Source organism: Sinohyriopsis cumingii, chromosome 3, assembly GCF_028554795.1.
Source record: "Sinohyriopsis cumingii isolate HCF-2022 chromosome 3, ASM2855479v2, whole genome shotgun sequence".
NCBI lineage: Eukaryota > Metazoa > Mollusca > Bivalvia > Unionida > Unionidae > Sinohyriopsis > Sinohyriopsis cumingii.
In genome coordinates, this window is record NC_142963.1 from 78153780 (window position 1) to 78171498 (window position 17719).

Here is a 17719-nt window from a genome sequence, read left to right on the forward strand (position 1 = left end):
GTACATATTAATTTCTTAAAAAATTAATACTTTTCATTGTTTGAAAAAATTTGAGTATAATTTGCCCCAGAACTTCATTAATTTACAATTATCCTATGGGAAAATTATTTACGATTTATGCCAACCTCAGGAACACATCTATGACATTAATCAAGCATCACCTATATTAAAAGTGTGTTGTTATCAGAAATACGAAGTTAAGTCAGACACGCAAGTTCCCAAGAGAAAATGGGCCCAGGACTAGAGGCATGTTTTACACTTTTTACATTTGGGAACAGACAGCTACTGGTACCATATATATATTCGCTTATAAATCGAGTCAGATTGCAGACAACAAAGATCTTTATCTGCTGTTGCTTAATGTGCCTGCAGGACAGAGTCTGTGTTGTTTGTTCTACTGATTATTCCTATCAAACAGCAGTTTGTTCTACTCTTACTCCTATCAAATTGCACATGCGCCAAAAGATCTAGGTCTGTGCAGTTTGCAGTTGGACTCAACTTATAAGTGAGTATATTACAATACTTCATTTAATAAAGACAGTAATGCTTGTTTTTTTTGTTTTTTTTAAAAGGAAATTTTAGTAATAATAAAACAATACCTGCATACTGATCAAGGCAAACTGCATGTTAATTTTCATGGTCAACATATAAATTTACAAGGAAGAATATTGTTGCATGGCTATTTTTTTAGTAAAAAGGACCCTTGAAGATCCACTGTCAGAATGTATAGTGTTGAAATATTACAGAATCTCGCTGACCACCTATTTGCAAGCATTAATGAGTCAAATGTTTTTGATTCCAGCCTATAAAGGCCTAGAAGTAGCTAATGGTATGACATTTCCATGAAAATAATATTTTATAAAGGCAGCAAGGTATTTGTAATTATTCTTGAACTTTTTACATCAAAGTCAGGGAAATTTCACACACTGCAGAATAATCTGGTTCTGTAATAAAACTGTACCTGGCAGAGTGGTGAAACCCATGACCCATTTTCTGTCACTTGGTGTATTTGGAAAAATGAAATACAGATAATTTTATTCTTTCACAAAAACCTGTGAATCTACAGTTTTTGGGGAGTACCTATTTTCATGGAGGTCAAAGTTGCTACAAACAACAAATTAAAAAACCCAATAAAGAATTATCCCTCCATCAAAACAATTGGAACCAAAATCCAGGAATTTAACAATCAAAATAATATTACTTGTTAGACTATCAGAAAAAAAACTACAAGGCAGTTAGTAGCAACTAAGTGATGGAATGTCTTCGTTTATGTTATATCTGAGTTCAAACTATGCTACTGTTGTTTTGTTTTGTGGTGGGGATGGGGGGATTTACTGTAAAAAGGATAGTACCAACAGTAAATTTTATGGTTGCAGGGTTCCTGCACCCACCTGATTTTTAAGGAGGTCCTGAAATTCAACTGGAATTTGAATTCAGCACAGATATAAACCTCCTTGAAGATTACTTTTTGTCATAAAATGTCCTGGAATTTGATATTAAAGAGCTAAACTAAAAAAAATTATACAGGAAATATGTTATTTTTCCACTTCAACTTTACACTCAGTGAACGATTTTGCAACCATCTTCATATTATGTCAGTAGCCATGGTTGAGTCAGATAACCAAGATATTTTTGCACACATGCTTTCAACTGTAGTATTATTTCTTTTATCAAAGTATCAGACTTTAAAAATGACTCCTGAAATCAGTCATTTTCTCCTTAAAATCTCCTTAACACATTAACCCCTAGCAACGAGTTAATATGGCAGGAGGAGGTAGCCTACTGCTGAGCTCTGTAGCATCACGGTCATGCATGATACACTAAAGTGGGTGGTATTATAGAAAGGTAGATAGATGTAGGTCTACATTGATACCAAATAATCTGGAATATCTAGTTGCACTACAAAATGCAGATAAAAGAACTTTGGACCCGACTTTTTCTACCCAAAATTCGCCCGTGGTCGGAATCCGGTTTTGTGTCTGGATTTTAGACTATTTTGGTCTCAGATCTAAGGCAAACTGGTATGAACTGCAAACAGACAGATGAACCTTTGCAAAAAGTAGGATAAGATGGGCATTTGGAATAAAGAGTGGTCTCAATACAAAAATAATGGCTCCATTTAGCACAATAAAAAAAAGGAACTCCAACTTTTACCCTTCTGCTCATGCGCGAGCCAAATAGCCAACAAAAAACGATGTTTCTAACACAACTAGGCAGTATGTTATTGAAAGATCACCTGGGATTTGGTGTTTTTGGATCTATTCAGAAATAGCTTTCAAAATGTGTTTCCTACTCAATTTTCAGGTGAAAATGACAAAAACCTCCAGGGGTTAATGTGTTTAAAATAAAAATCATTTTGGTGCAGGAACTATGTGTAACATGTATGTGAAAAATAAATGTGCTTTGACTCGTGTATATGGTGTACAGTTTACATTTATTGTTTTAGAGTTACTCATAGAAAGGAGAGTTCAGCATAATTAAACACAGAAAAAAAATTAACAATGGTATGATTTTTTTTATATCTTTTAGATATACTTGCACCTGAGGTACTACACCTGTCCTAATGAGCAGAGATGGATTGTACGGATCCTCTTCATTGTCCCAATATACAGCTTTGACTCATTCCTCAGTCTCATGTTCTTCAACAATGACAACTACTATGTCTACTTTGACAGTCTGAGAGACTGCTATGAGGGTAAGATTTGTTTCTGCCTTTATTTTGAAACACAGTCAGCTTTCATTAACTCTCTTAGGGGGCACTCACCAGTTATTATGTACTTTTGAGAGAGTGACGTATGTAAGGTGAAGTTGCTTGCATTTATAACATGCACAGTGGAGAGAATGTTGGCATACCTCTATACTACATTAATGTAATGTGGATGATATTTCTTTGGATATTGTACTTTTGGAAATTGTACATGATCTAAGCACACTTCTAACTAAAATGACTGCTCCCTTGTGCTAAAAAAATTCAGCCTGAATTAGTCTAAAGTACACTATCCATAGCAGCTATTAAAATAGGGAAAATGAATTTTGCCAGACTAGACAATACCAGCTACTGAAAGTGCAATGAATGAATTATCAAATATATAAAATGTAAAAAAACAGTTATTGGCTCTTTTTTATACAATTTACCTCTGAAGTTCAGGAAGTGAAAATGACCAAGTAGAGCTGGCACTTTTTTGAAAGGTGCACATCTGGAGTAAGGCTAAACTGTATACTCTATAACCCATGTTACACCCATCAGTCATACACCAAAATAAAGGAAATTAAAGGTTCTTCAAACTATACCTAAGATATACAAAGTCTTTTTTAAATAACCAGTATAACCAGTGAGGAAACCCAGTGAAATTCTTTCTCTTTAAAATTCTAACCCTTTGCAAAATACGAAACTGTTGAGCACCACCTTAATGAAACCTGACTGTCATGTAAATATATACTGATAAGGTTTGTATGATTTGTTTCTTAGTTGGTTTTAACCCCACTTTTAAAACAGGATTGGCTATATCATGATGCGAAAAGAGGAGTAACATCCCTCTCCCAATGGCATACCGAGGCAGCTGGCCCTGACTGGCCTGGGCTGGTAGCAACCCCCCCAACCAATGGATTACTCATCTGATTCATTACAAACTGAGCTACGGCAGAGTTTTTGATAATCTATAGTAGATTGCATCATGGTGTCAATTAACTGTAGTAGTCTTGCACATGGTAATTGGTTTAATGTGATCATGTGTGTCATAATTCACCTATTCATGAAAAGATTTCAAACACATTGATGAAGACAATGAACTGACATAATTTCTTAGTGGAAAAGTATATTTAAAAAAAGAACTAAACCCAGGAATATTTCATTTACATATGTATATAGCAGGCACACCTGATCAGTTAGCAACATCCTTCCAGATTTGTCATTGCATTATTCAATGTCCAGTTTGAGTCAGTGATATCTGCATTTGGACGTGTATTGCATGTGAACATACACTTTTACACCCCAGAAGCATAGCTGAAATGATAATGGACATAACGTTGTGAATTATTAATTAAAGCAAATGCTTAAGATTTGTTCAGTGTCTCATAACTAAATGTCATATGGGCAAATTTTTGACAAGGAACCATTCTGAACTGTCTCAAACAGTTGCATTGCTTTTAGAACAGATCATTTTTGCAAGACAAAGAATTCAGTGATCATTGTTACAGTGAATAATCTAAAGAACTTTTAATTGCTCTCACAAGTAAAGAAATGTTCAGCCTTGTTTATGATCTGTTTGACATACTTTCCATGTACAGGAACTGAGAACATTTTAGCTTTACTGGTCGTAGAAGTGTTTATGGGATGACCTGTCATCTATCATTCATCCATTTGCAAAAGTTGGAGGATTGCCATCAGCCCATGTCTAGTTGGTTCTCATTGAAAATGGCCATGCTCGGATCCATTACAGCCATCACAATGTCCATTTTGAAAATTTTGCTACCAGTAATCCTCCAGGATATATGGCCAAATCAGTATAGGGTTTTCACAAAATGACTTATGAGGAAGATCATTCTGATCTGATATCCAGTATGGCTACAAAAGAAGCCATCTTGGAAATTCTGTAGTCATTATGCTTCCTAAGTCATATTGACATAGGGTTTCAACAGAAGACTTTTTTTTATGTCTGCTTGGTCCTAGATGAAAATGGTGCCACTTTGATATCCATTTATGACTGCCATAGTGACCATTTTAAAAATGTTATTGCTACTCCCCCTGAATGGATGGTCATATCAACATCGAGCTTTTCAGTAGAATACATCTTATATGTATAGTTGGTCATAAATGAAAAAATGGTACCAATAGATATTGCCATGCATTTTTCACAAGAAAATTTATTTTGATGTCAAGTTTGTCCTAAATAAAAATGGTACCACTTGCTTATCAAACATGGCCAACACAATGTTGATCTTAAAAAATCTTGTTATTTCTACTCTCTCTAAACAAAAAGTAATAAGCCATGCTGTTTTTACCAGAAAATTTCTTATGTCCAGTTTGGCCTAAATGAAAATGGTAATGGGTGAATTTAAAATACGGTCACTATAGTGTTCATCTAGGAAATCTTTTCATTGCTACACCTCCTGGATTGATGTCTTTATCAACATTGGCTTTGCTGGACAACTTTTTACAATGTTTAGTTGGGGCCTCAAGTGGTTTAAAGCGCTCTCCATTACGGATCACTGCCATCTCACCTCTATCTGCGTGGGTTCGAGTTGCAGATTCAGCCAATGTGGGTATGTGAGAAAGCTTGCCAGTAGCTTCTCATGGGTCGGTGGTTCTTTCCAGGGTTTTCCCGGGTTCTTCCTCCACCATTAATACTGGCCGCCATGTATAGCCTATTGTGTGCTGAAAAATGGCGTTAAACCCTACAACAACAACAATGTCTAGTTGGTCATCAATGAAAATGATCAGACATCCAGTATGGCCACCATAGTGAGCATCTTGAAAATCTCATCACTGCTCCTGAATGAATGATAATATGAGGATGAGGTTTTCTTTGAAATACCTTTTATGGTGTCTAGTTGGTTGTATTTTGAAAATTGTACCGATCTGACTGCCAGTATGGCTGCACAATTGCCATGTTGAAAATCTTGTTATTACTATTTCTTTTGGCCAGAAGAGCATCAGTCCCCTCTTGTGACTCATGTTAGCTCACCTAACTATAAGGTCACTTAAACTTAAGATATGGTCCTTCATACATCATCCATCATGTGTTGTGGGTAGATTGTCATTTAGTCACAGTTGTTATTTGCAACTTAAAACTACTCAGTGTCATTTAACAACTTTTTTCATATATATATATATATATATATATATATATATATATATATATATATATATATATATATGTATATATATATATATATATATATATATATATATATATATATATATAGACATATAAAAATTTTATTTATACTAATCTCAAATATATTTAAGGAAACCAAGCTAAAATCAGCCAGGAGCCAATTCAGTTTCTTATTCAACATTTATTAATCATTAATATCAACTCAAGAGAATAACAGCTGTATCCTGGCATGAAACTCCTTTACAGTTCTTCACATAATGCTGATCCACATCAAGGGAAAGTAATTTATGATAAGGGCTATTTAGAATTACATATTTGTGGTATTCCATAATTCTTTCTTATTCAGAGCAATGTTTAAAACAGAACAAAATTTCATTTAATAATACAAGATGCAATAGTGAAGAAAACAGGTTTCAGATGCAGGTCTAGGGCAAGTGTTTTTTTTTTTTAAAAATCACTTGTCCTGGCGAAAAATCAAGTTGCCCAACAGGGCCATACTTTTTCATTATTATTTTGACACAATGGTGAAACTGCTATATTTGAAATGAAAGATTTAAAAAAATGCTTTAAATTTAATAATTTTCCATGTGCTATTGCCTCTCATAATATTGTACTTCCAAGAGAAAATTTAGGTATGGATTTGTCAAATAAACTTTTATTTTGATTTGATTTCATTGAAAGCACTGTTTTCACCAGGTCTTGATATAAACCAGTGCTCAATAGTCTCAATTTTTGAATGTTCTTTATTGTATCAATCACTAAAAACAGTAGCTTCAAACTTTTTAACTAGTTCATGTCATAGTATTGTGGATAGATTGATCCCAAATGACATCATCAGCAGCCATATTTGTGGTATGCTGCCAGATTTATTGTTGATTTTATATGCTGTTTGCAGGTTGACATAAATTTATTGAAACTTACAAAACATACACACAAACAAAATGAAAATGATGCTTTCTGTTGGTGTCTATATTGTAATTTATAAGCTGATTTTGCCTTAGTGTGCCTTGTTCAGAATGGCCAGTTCTGGTGGTGCATATAGGAGAAGCTGTCAGGTTGACCATCTTCCAGGTAAAATGGGCAGATCATCAGGTAGTGACTTTATTGGGAAGCACCTGTTACAGAAAACTCCCACTTCATATATCAATAGAACCAGCAGCTACCCACTATTTGAACTATTTGGATTAAAAGTGCAACTACATTGTAATTTTTCAGTTTGTTTAGGGTGAAAAACACTGATTTGGAGACTTTTATAAGTTGCTAATCCTTTAGCTACCAGTAAGCTTAATTTTCAAACAATTGCATAGGTACCACTCAATATATTCAACCAGTGATGCATTAGCAAGTCAGTGTGAGCAAGTGACAGCATATTATTCATGCAGAACAAGTAAGTGCTAATTAAAGGTACCCAGTTAATTTAGAGTTAGAAATAATACTGTTCCCTATTCAACAGACATGTATACTGCATAGTACACAATGTCTAGCTTTTTGATACAATTAAACGTAATACTGTTCTCTGTTCAGCAGACATGTATATTGTGTTGTACACAAAGTTTATAGCTTTCGATACAGTTAAACATAATACTGTTCCCTGTTCAACAGACGTATATTTCATTGTACACAAAGTTTATAGCTTTCAGTACAGTTAAACATTTTACTGTTCCCTATTCAACAGACATGTATATTGCATTGTACACAAAGTTTATAGCTTTTGATACAATTAAACATAATACTGTTCCCTGTTGAACAAACATGTATATTGCATTGTACACAAAGTTTATAGCTTTCGATACAATTAAACATAATACTGTTCCCTGTTGAACAAACATGTATATTGCATTGTACACAAAGTTTATAGCTTTCAATACAATTAAACATAATACTGTTCCCTGTTGAACAGACATGTATATTGCATTGTACACAAAGTTTATAGCTTTTGATACAGTTAAACATAATACTGTTCCCTGTTGAACCAACATGTATATTGCATTATACACAAAGTTTATAGCTTTCGGTACAGTCAAACATAATACTGTTCCCTATTCAACAGACATTCTTTAACCTGGTCTGTTCATGTTAAATATGCTTTAGGCTCCATATATTTCTTCTCATAATATTTGTCTTAAATGGATGAAATCTTAAGATGCTCAAACAGATCTAAGTAATATAAATACCTCCTGCTTTTCTCTGCTCATACATCTTTGTCACAGATTAATTTTTCAACACAGTATGATATTTACTTTCACATGCTCACTGATGCTTGTGATTTACATGTTTGAAACTTTATTTGATTTTCAGAATAACCCAATTCTTTTGTGTTACGCAAAATTGTTGTCACATTGTGCATTAAATACTGTTTGTGTTATACATAACAGACGGCCTCAAGGCAGATTATTGTAGTTCCTGTATCTAATTGAGTTACCTTAAATAAACTCATTATTATTTTTATTATTATTATTTTTGTTATTATTGAATGCATGGATAGTACTTTACACTGTATTGTGCATATTTTTTTAGATATAAATGGTACATGACAGAAGATAAGTCACACCAACATTATAAGAAAATACAGCAATATTTATTTCTCCTACAGTTTCAATATGTTTGTGAATTTGCATCTTCAAGGTGACATGCCAACAACTGAAGTGAACAGTATCAGACCCTCATGGGCCCTTTGTTTAACTCACAATTGATAATTGTACCACCTGCCAATTTATGTAACGATTGGGATTAAGATGGCCTTAAGCTCCATGAAAATGTACCACTGCTGTGTTAATATTGATCGCAAGAATATTGATCTTCATATACAGGCTACATGTTGCTAATACGTTGTTGACTTATAATGTTGCCATACCAGTGTTTTGAGAAATGGTGCAGTCAGAACAAGCAAACATTTTATGTTATCTGGAGCCATGATATGACCATGTTATCTTGCAAATTTATTTTATAACTGTGATAATGCAGGAGTCTCGATACATTATGAAAAACGTTTAATGTCAGATATTTTCACGGAAAAGCAAGAAATCAGTAAAAAAAATTTAAGCCTGAATAACCAATAGAGCATTCAAGATAAACTTGTACCATCATTTTTTTTCTATTCTCATTATAAAAAACCCAATACATTTCATATTTGGAAATGGATCATACAAACTTTCAGTTGGAACATTTTCCATTATATTGACTGGCACAAGAGATTGTACTCATTTATGTGAATGATTGAGGTGTACAAAGATTTTCCATGGAGTTGGGCGTAAAATAATTTCCATTTATATGGGTTTGTCCAGACAGGTGACACAGTATTGCAAAAACGCCCCATTGTTTATCAACTCATTTAACATGGACACAAATACATCCAAAAAGACTACCTGCTAATCTGGAGTGATTCTAATTCATCCTTTTCAGCCATTTCAGGCTGCTCCTTAGCATCAGATGTGGGACTCATCTTGCTTACCACACCCTTTGTTCTTCATTATGTGAATGCTTTAAGAACATCTTGTTACATTAGAACCTGTCTTGAAAGTTCACCCCTTCTGCCAAAATAAGGAGGTCTCTCAAGACTTGCCACTCATTAGTGGTCATAACATTATATAATTAAACCATGCACCGAGAACCTCGTCTCAAGGCAGGGGTCTCTCATACCATTGGTTATTCAGACAGATTTTACTGTGCCGCTTTCATATCTTTGCTTAAATTTGAAGGCATTATGGTAATGTATTCAAAACAAAAGAAATAATGCAGTTTCCCTTTTGAGGAAAATCTTACCTTGAAAATGTCCCGGTGTGGGAGTGGAGAGGACCAGCTGCCAGATCCCTTCACACTAGGCCACATTATCTTTCATGCGAGCCACAAGGTCACACCACAGTTTATGGCAGCACTGTGCCACATTGCCATTCTGTTGACCACTAGGCTAGACTGCTGTTTATGCCAATATTAGGCCACATTATCTTTTATGCCAGCCACAAGGCCATACTTCTGTTTATGCCAGCACTGTTCTACATTGTCTTTCTGTTGACCATTAGGCCACAATGCTCTTTTAAACCTGCACTGTCACCTATTTCATACCTGCCACTAGGCCACATTATCATTTATGGCAGTCACAAGGCCATACTGTAGTTTATGCCAGCACTGAACCACATTGTCTTTCTGTTTACCACTAGGCCACAGTCTTTTATGCCAACAACTGGGACATGCTGCCTTATATGCCAGCACTAGGCTACACTGTCATTTATGCCAACCACAAGATTACACTGCCAATGGTAGACTACACTGCCTCTTGACTAGCCTGGGTAACTTTTAAATAGTTTGGGATATTTTAGGAATGAGAATGTTGAAAATCAGACCTACAGCTTTATCTGAGGCAATTAACTGATTTGCCTAGTATTCTTTTTCCCCAAGAGAAATTTATCCCATGGGAAGTGTTTTTGTTTATTAAGATTTAAGGAGCATTGTTAGCACACATGATATATGTTCTGTCAGCTGGCAGAAATTGTATGGAGGTTTTTTTATTGAGAAAGGAACTAACACTTATTTTTTCAGTTCTTCAGTTATATATATATATATATATATATATATATATATATATATATATATATATATATATATATATATATATATATATATATATATATATATGTATGTGTGTGTGTGTGTGTGTGTGTGTGTGTGTGTGTGTGTATGTGTGTGTGTGTGCATTACCTCATGGACAAATGTTTATCTATGATTATTAATACAATGTTTGTTAAGATATCTATGCTGTCAGGGACCAATGGACCTTGCTGCACAATGGCAATGTGATAAATCATCATATAATTTACTAGATTACAGATATTGAAATGGATTAGATCTGTTTTATTGATGTTGTAAGCTGTAAGGCTAAAGATCTGCATTCTGCCCTTTTTTTGTTGCAGCATTTGTGATTTACAACTTTCTGAGTCTGTGCTATGAGTACCTTGGAGGGGAAAGTTCCATCATGTCAGAGATTCGAGGAAAACCAATCAAGTGAGAAATCTGAATGATTTTTATGTCTGAAATTTACATTTCAATAGCAGCCATGCATTACCTGTTATTATTAGATTGCTTTCCCTTTTCCTGGTGCTAGTCCCATGTCCATGATGTATATTCTCCTCCAATTATTAGTAATTGGGTGCCTTGAGCAAAAATAAACATAGTGCCAGTCTGATACCTTTGTCACTTCTGTTACTTGTAATTTACTTCACAATACTGTGTCTGTTGAATTTTCACTTTGTATTGGAGGGAAATAAATTGAGTGTTGATTTTACTTTAAATTGGTGTTACCTATTTTAAGACCTAAAGTTATGACAGTAGTCTGTACACCTCTCCCTTGATAACTTGTGCACAATGGGGTCCACAAACATAGACTGCACTACAAGCAAGGGAGTGAGTTACCAAGAGACCTCCAAAAAATTGAAAACATTCACTTTGACATCGAGAAGACCATGTGGGGGCAGCATTAGGGAACTGGGCTGTTTAATGACTGAATCCTCATTTTACAATCACGTTGATAATAATTTTTAATAAAGCGCTTTTTCTAATGAAGTTATTCTATTTAAATAACATTTATTTTCAAAATATCCAGCATATGAAAGATTGTTCCAACTGGTCTCAACAACCATCATGTGTACACGACCAATCTGTTTAATACATCACTGCTTTTTGCTTTCTTGATGAGTCTGGTTCCTGTAGCGGTGTTTAAGAGTATCTTGCCAAATCTGGAGTCCACAGAGCACGGAACTAGACTAATTGTTGATACACCACCAAACAAGATTCCTTTTTTTTAAAAACACACCATTTATTTCTGAGACAATTGTCTACATCGAAACTCAGTTTTTGTGTGTGTGATTAGGATTTTTAACATAGCTTTTAACAATGTTTCAGTCACATTGTTATGATGTCTGCAGTGTGGCAGTTTATAGTAATGTCTAGCAATGGCGCATCATGCCGCAGACACATAGCATGATGTCCCACCCAGTCACATTATCCTGACACCAGGCTGACCAGTCCTAACACTAACCTCTTAATGCTGAACACCAAGTGAGGTAGCTATGAGTACCATTTTTGTAAATCTTGGATATGACTTGGCGGGGGTTCGAACCCATGACCTTCCGCTTCAGAGGTGGACACTCTAACCACTAGGCCACCGGAGCAGTTCAATTTTTGTATTGTTCAATTAGTACAATGTTGATGTCATGATCTCATTAGAAGTAATAATGAAACTTATTATTATCCTTGAGGATATCTCAAAGTGCCAGTTCAAGAATTCTCTGAAACTTGCTTGCCCACAATGGTCCATATCTGTGAAATCAAGCTCTTTAGTTTTTGAAATATTCATTTCGCTTGACTGCCTTGCTGTCTTTGATCACAGTTATTAAAGAGTCAGTTAATTTAAGGTAGTTTATGTTACATACACAATAACATTTATAACATTGTTCGATTGATCAAATGAAGTGAGTTCACCCAACATACAACCGGGGCCACTAGATTTTAAGTTTGTAGGATTTGCATGCCTTTTAACTTTTCTTTTATTCTACCTCCTTTATTTGATTCAAAAGACATAATTAACATGATAATACAAAGGAGGCCAGCTTGAATTCAGTGCAACAATACAGCACATACTTCCAGAAGTCAGTTATCAAAACATGGTCAGCACTTAATTAGGTTCTCAGAGAAACACTCACGGACATAGCTGTTATGGTAGATTGATGCATTTTAGGTTTAATTACAAGAGGACACATACCATTTATGGGTGGTACTAGATGAACATTCATTATGGCTGCTAAGGCAGCCTACTTCTCCAACATGGAAGGTCATACGAACTTAGGATTTACCCAAATAACTTCTTTTAATGTCTAGTTTGTCCTAAGTAAAAATCTTGCTGATCTGACAGCCAATATGGCTACTACAGAAGCCATTTTGAAAATCTACTGATTGATACTCCTCCTGAATGATCATATCAAGATCAGGTATTCACTTAAAGACTTATTATTGGTCTTAAATAAATATGTTGCCAATATGGTAGTCATTTTGAAAATGGATAGATATATCAACATGAAGTTTTCACTAAGATACTTCTTAAATGAAAATGGTGCTGATCTGAGATCCAATTTGGCCATCACAACTTGAAAATCTTGTTATTGCTATCTTGAAAATAATGTTATCTATACTCCCAAATTGAATAGATATTTCAACATGGGCTTTTAGCCAATAGCCTTCTTATGACACCTAATTAGTCCAAGTAAAAATGGTGCCAATCATACATCAAATACAGCTGCCACAGTGTCTGTCTTAAAAATATTTTTGTCATTTCTACCCCAGAATGGATGAGAATTATGAGATGGTTTTCACTAAAACACTTCTAGTCTTAACTTTGTCAGAAATAAAAAATATTGCCAAGCTGACATCCAGTATGTGTACCACAGCAGCTAATTTGAAAAACATTTTATTGCTGCCCATCAGAGATGGTCTCAGTATTTGACAGTTAAAAGGAAGAAATGGTCTTATTTTAATTCATGGAAATTCTTTTCACCCAGCAGAGCATCTGTCCCTTTGAGGGTCTCCTGTTCATATTTTGTTCCAGTTACACTGACACTTTGATCATTTGCATTTTGTATTTTATTTTATTTATTACTTTTTTTGTTTCTTGTATTTTAATTGGTAACTGAAGTCGAACACTTGATACTGAGAGTAGTCCTTGAAAACTGAAAACTGGTTATTGAAACAACAATAAACCCTGCTGTCACCCTTTTGTTGTCTTTTAATGGTTTTGGTATGTATTACCACTACAAATTTTTTCTGGCTGTTTGTTTTCTGTTGTATTTTTCTGTCAGCCTTTCAGTATGCCAGAAGGAGCTGACAAATGTTGCCATATGTTGACATCTTGGCACATCAACACCGCATGCTTGGCATGTGCTAAGTGCTGTCATATTGAAGGATGTCTTTATTGTCACCAGATGAGGTGTGGGATTTGGCAAAGAGTTGCTGCTTCTACAGTAAACCGGAAGAAGGGAACATCCTCCACTCCCTTTTTTAGCTGGTAGAATCTGTCCAAGCATGGGATGGAGCAATGACACTTCCCAGTTCAAGGAAGTCACCAGCACCTGCAAGTGAGGTCGGCTTCTACGGCACAAGGAAAGCACAGTCATCTTCTCTACTGTTTATGAGTCATTTTTCACTGGTGACAGTGCATTAGGATAAACCAGGTATCTGTCACTGGGCACGGGTCATTGGACAAGGTAACAAATACCAGTAACCAGGCATCTGTCAGTGGTCACTGACAAGGCCTTGTTCCAGATGCCAGATTGAACATAATAGATGTTATATGTGTTACCTCCATAATAAATGAGGCTTACTGGCTTCATTTCATGACCTTCCACTTCTATCAAGCACTCCCATTTGATTCATCAGACTAAATTGGCATTCCTAAAGGAAGAGATATGTTCCTTTCTAAGTAAGGGACCATTACAGGGGGTAATAAACTCTGAATGTCTGGGATTATATTCCTGTATCTTCCTGATTTTGAATAAAGTGAGGAGAAATTTTGCCCAATCATTGGTCTTTCATAAAACAAATTTATTAAAATTGCACAGATAATATGTTATAGCTATTAAAATGAAGTTTTCTTGTGTACAACTAATTTTAGTTGTGTAATACTTACCAAAATTAATTCCTCCAATCATACCCTGATATCCTTTCTGTCCTAGTCAGAGGAGGACAATAATCAGAATGATAGAAGTGAGGAAGTTATCAGCTAGGAGTTTATTCACCTTGGACTGGTACTAGTGCCAGGGAAAGTGAAAGCAGTTTTACCCCCAAAACTATGTATTAGCATATAATAGCACATTATTGTCCGCATATCAGTTATTGAGACATTTTTCTAATGTGGACCATTAGAATGTCCTCTGGGACTTTATATTATCATTTTTCCCAAGGGTCATTTATCTGGTCAAAATGTATGTTTTCAGGGAGTCCAAATAATACATGTTTATCAATGGCTGACTGCACAGGCTGTTTCAGTGAGTATCAGTGTGTAAAATGCAAATTTTTTAGCCCTATCTTGAATGCTACTTGAATTAAAAATTCGGACAAACTTTAAAGGATTTACATTGTAAACAAATGGTCTCTGTATTGCTAATTAGTTTGAACAGTAAGAAAGACGGGGTGTGCTTGTTGCATACAAAATAGCCTGCAAAAACCAACATTGTAGCATTAAGCTGGGAATTATATTTTAAAAAAACAGAAATTATAAAATTTCCAAAAACAAAGACAGGGAGCATAAGTGTGAAATGTTTGATGTAGATTTTTATGTAGCAGTCTTTGCTACTGATAAATAGTTCTTTTCAATAATAACAAGAGTGAGAAGCATTCAGACATGCCAATTCCTGTGACTCTTTACCTTCATGTAATTAACACACATATGTAAACAGCATAAATCCTGATCTGCTGGCACATTATATGACAAAAATTCTGAGTCAGTGCTGTTTGCATTTAGCACAGATACTTACCTATAAGTTGGATCTATTCGATCCAACAGCAAACCACACAGACCCACATTGCATAATGAGCCAGCAGATTTGGTACAGTTTGTTACAAGCAATCATTATTACAAATATGTAGCCCTCATCTGCTGCCTTGCTATGTACTGGCAGACCAGGGTCAGTGTTGCTTGCCGCTGGACCAGACTTACAAGCAAGTACATGTGACATATGGAGAGATTATTATACCTTTTCATGCCGTAGCAGCAGGGGTATATTGTTTTGCTGCTGTTTGTATGTCCATCCTGAATCCATTTTATTGCAAACAATCTCTTGGATTTTGAGCCATGAAATTGTGCATGCTTTTTGATGACCATGAGTAGATGACTGGATTAGATTTTCAGGTCATTACAGTTTAATACTTGCACAGTTTTGAACGTTTTGGATTCGAGATTTCAACAAAACAAAAAAGAACATTGTTTGCATAATTAAGCACACTCCACTTGAGATTAAAACATATGAAAGTTTGGTACATGTATTGATATTCACTGAATTTTCATGACATTATAACAACTTTTAAGTCTTCCAAATATTTTTTAGTTTTTGAACTTTGGTTTTTGTTGCGGGGTGGTTGGGGGTTTTCAGACAAAAAGAATCTTTTTAAGCACAATGAAACAAAATCATCCTGAGGAAGGTAAATGAAATTGTATAGGTCAGTTTGAACTTTTATAGGTCTGTTTGTTTTCATATGTAGAAAACACGAGTAAATTTTCATGCCATCACATCTGGTTTATTTTAGTTCTGTTGATTCTTGTTTTTTGTGGGGGTTTTTTTTATATAAAAATGAACGGAATTGAAGAACAATTACTTGAGGTAGACAGAGTCAGTTTGGTATGCATGTTTTGTATGTATAAATGGCTGACCTGATTAGGTCATCTTGCCGTTACAATAATTTTTAAAATGTTTCTACATATTGATTTTTTTCTTCTCAGAAATGGGCTTTTTGGAGTCATTGTTCCCTGGGGGGGGGGGGCATGTTTGTTTTTACTAACGCAAATCGAGTTCCTTTTTACTCTGATAATGAATGTATCCCATTTTTTATTGCAGATCCAGCTTTATCTGGTGTACATGCTGTCTGGTTGAAAAAGAGTATACCATAGGGTTTCTGCGATTTTGTAAACAGGTAGTGTAACACACAGTCACAAACTGATTTGTAGTAGTAATGTTTTGCAAATGTTCATATAACCAGCACAAGGCGACACTCTACAGTTTGTATTTTTAAAGAGAAATAATTTCCAGGTTTTCCTCACTGGTTTTACTGGCTATTTGAGAAAGACTTTTGTATATCTTGGGTATTATAAAAAGAGCTTTTAATTCCCGTTATTTTAGTGCATGATTGATAGGTGTAATTTGGATTATAGAGTACACAGCTTGGCCTTACTTCAGATGCACACCTATCAAAAAACTGCTAGCTTTGCTTGTTCATTTTCACTTACAGAATTTCTGAGTTAACTGTGAATAAAAGAGCTGTAAACTTTTTTACATTTTACATATTTGGTAATTCATTCATTGCACTTTTAGAAGCTGGTATTGTCTAATCTGGCAAAATTTGTTTCCACGATTTAATGGCTGCATCAGGCTGAATTTTTTAGCACTTGGGAGAAGTCATAATTGGTTTTACTGTGTGCTTAGATTATGTACAATTTCCACAAGTACAATATCCAAAGAAATTTCAACCACAGTATATGAAAGTAACAGATGTATGCCAACATTCTTTCCATTGTGCATGTTGCAAATGCAAACAGCTTCACCTTGCACCTATTCTGTCACTCTTTCAAAGTTCATTATATTTATAGATCACCCCCTATAACCTGCATCCAGAGGGAATCCTCAGTTTTAGCTTTCATTCTTGAAAATGATGCCTCTACCCAGTGCTCTTCTTCACTGATCACATCTAAGTGACAATGCTGCATGGATACAGTATATCAAGATTCTCACAAAATTGATACAGAATCACACAAGCTTTGAAACTCATTGGAGAGAGAAAGAACATGCAGATTACATTTGGTTCCCACAATTTTGTTGTACCCAGTGCTCAATGTTTTAAAACTAAATCTACATGAATATCAAATCATTGTATATATTTATGTTAAAATGAAAAGTATATTATCAGATCATTATGTTTATGTTGTTTTGTCGCAGCTGATTTTAATTTAGGATAATCATAGTGTTTGCACTCTTAAGCATCTGCCAGATCTATGTATGCAGTGAAGGATTGTGTCTAGCAGATTAATCACTCAACAGATAATGTTAAATGATGAATCACTCAACAGATAAATGATCAACTGGTTTAGAAAATGGAACAGTCTTAAGTTCAGGTTAGCAGTGTGATAG

At 34.9% G+C, this 17719-nt stretch overlaps 1 protein-coding gene across 2 annotated transcripts in view; it reads left to right on the plus strand.

Moving 5' to 3' along the window:
* LOC149803155 (transmembrane protein 184B-like) overlaps positions 1 to 17719 on the plus strand; it is a 61861-nt gene that overhangs the window by 16563 nt on the left and 27579 nt on the right. For both annotated transcript variants that reach the window (XR_016420144.1, XM_089952775.1), the window contains exons 3-5: positions 2530 to 2695; positions 10745 to 10835; positions 16433 to 16508. Coding sequence is in view for 1 of the 2 variants with exons in the window: in XM_089952775.1 (XP_089808901.1) it covers positions 2530 to 2695; positions 10745 to 10835; positions 16433 to 16508 (333 nt within the window). In the remaining variant the exon portion in view is untranslated. The remainder of the gene's footprint in view (positions 1 to 2529; positions 2696 to 10744; positions 10836 to 16432; positions 16509 to 17719) is intronic.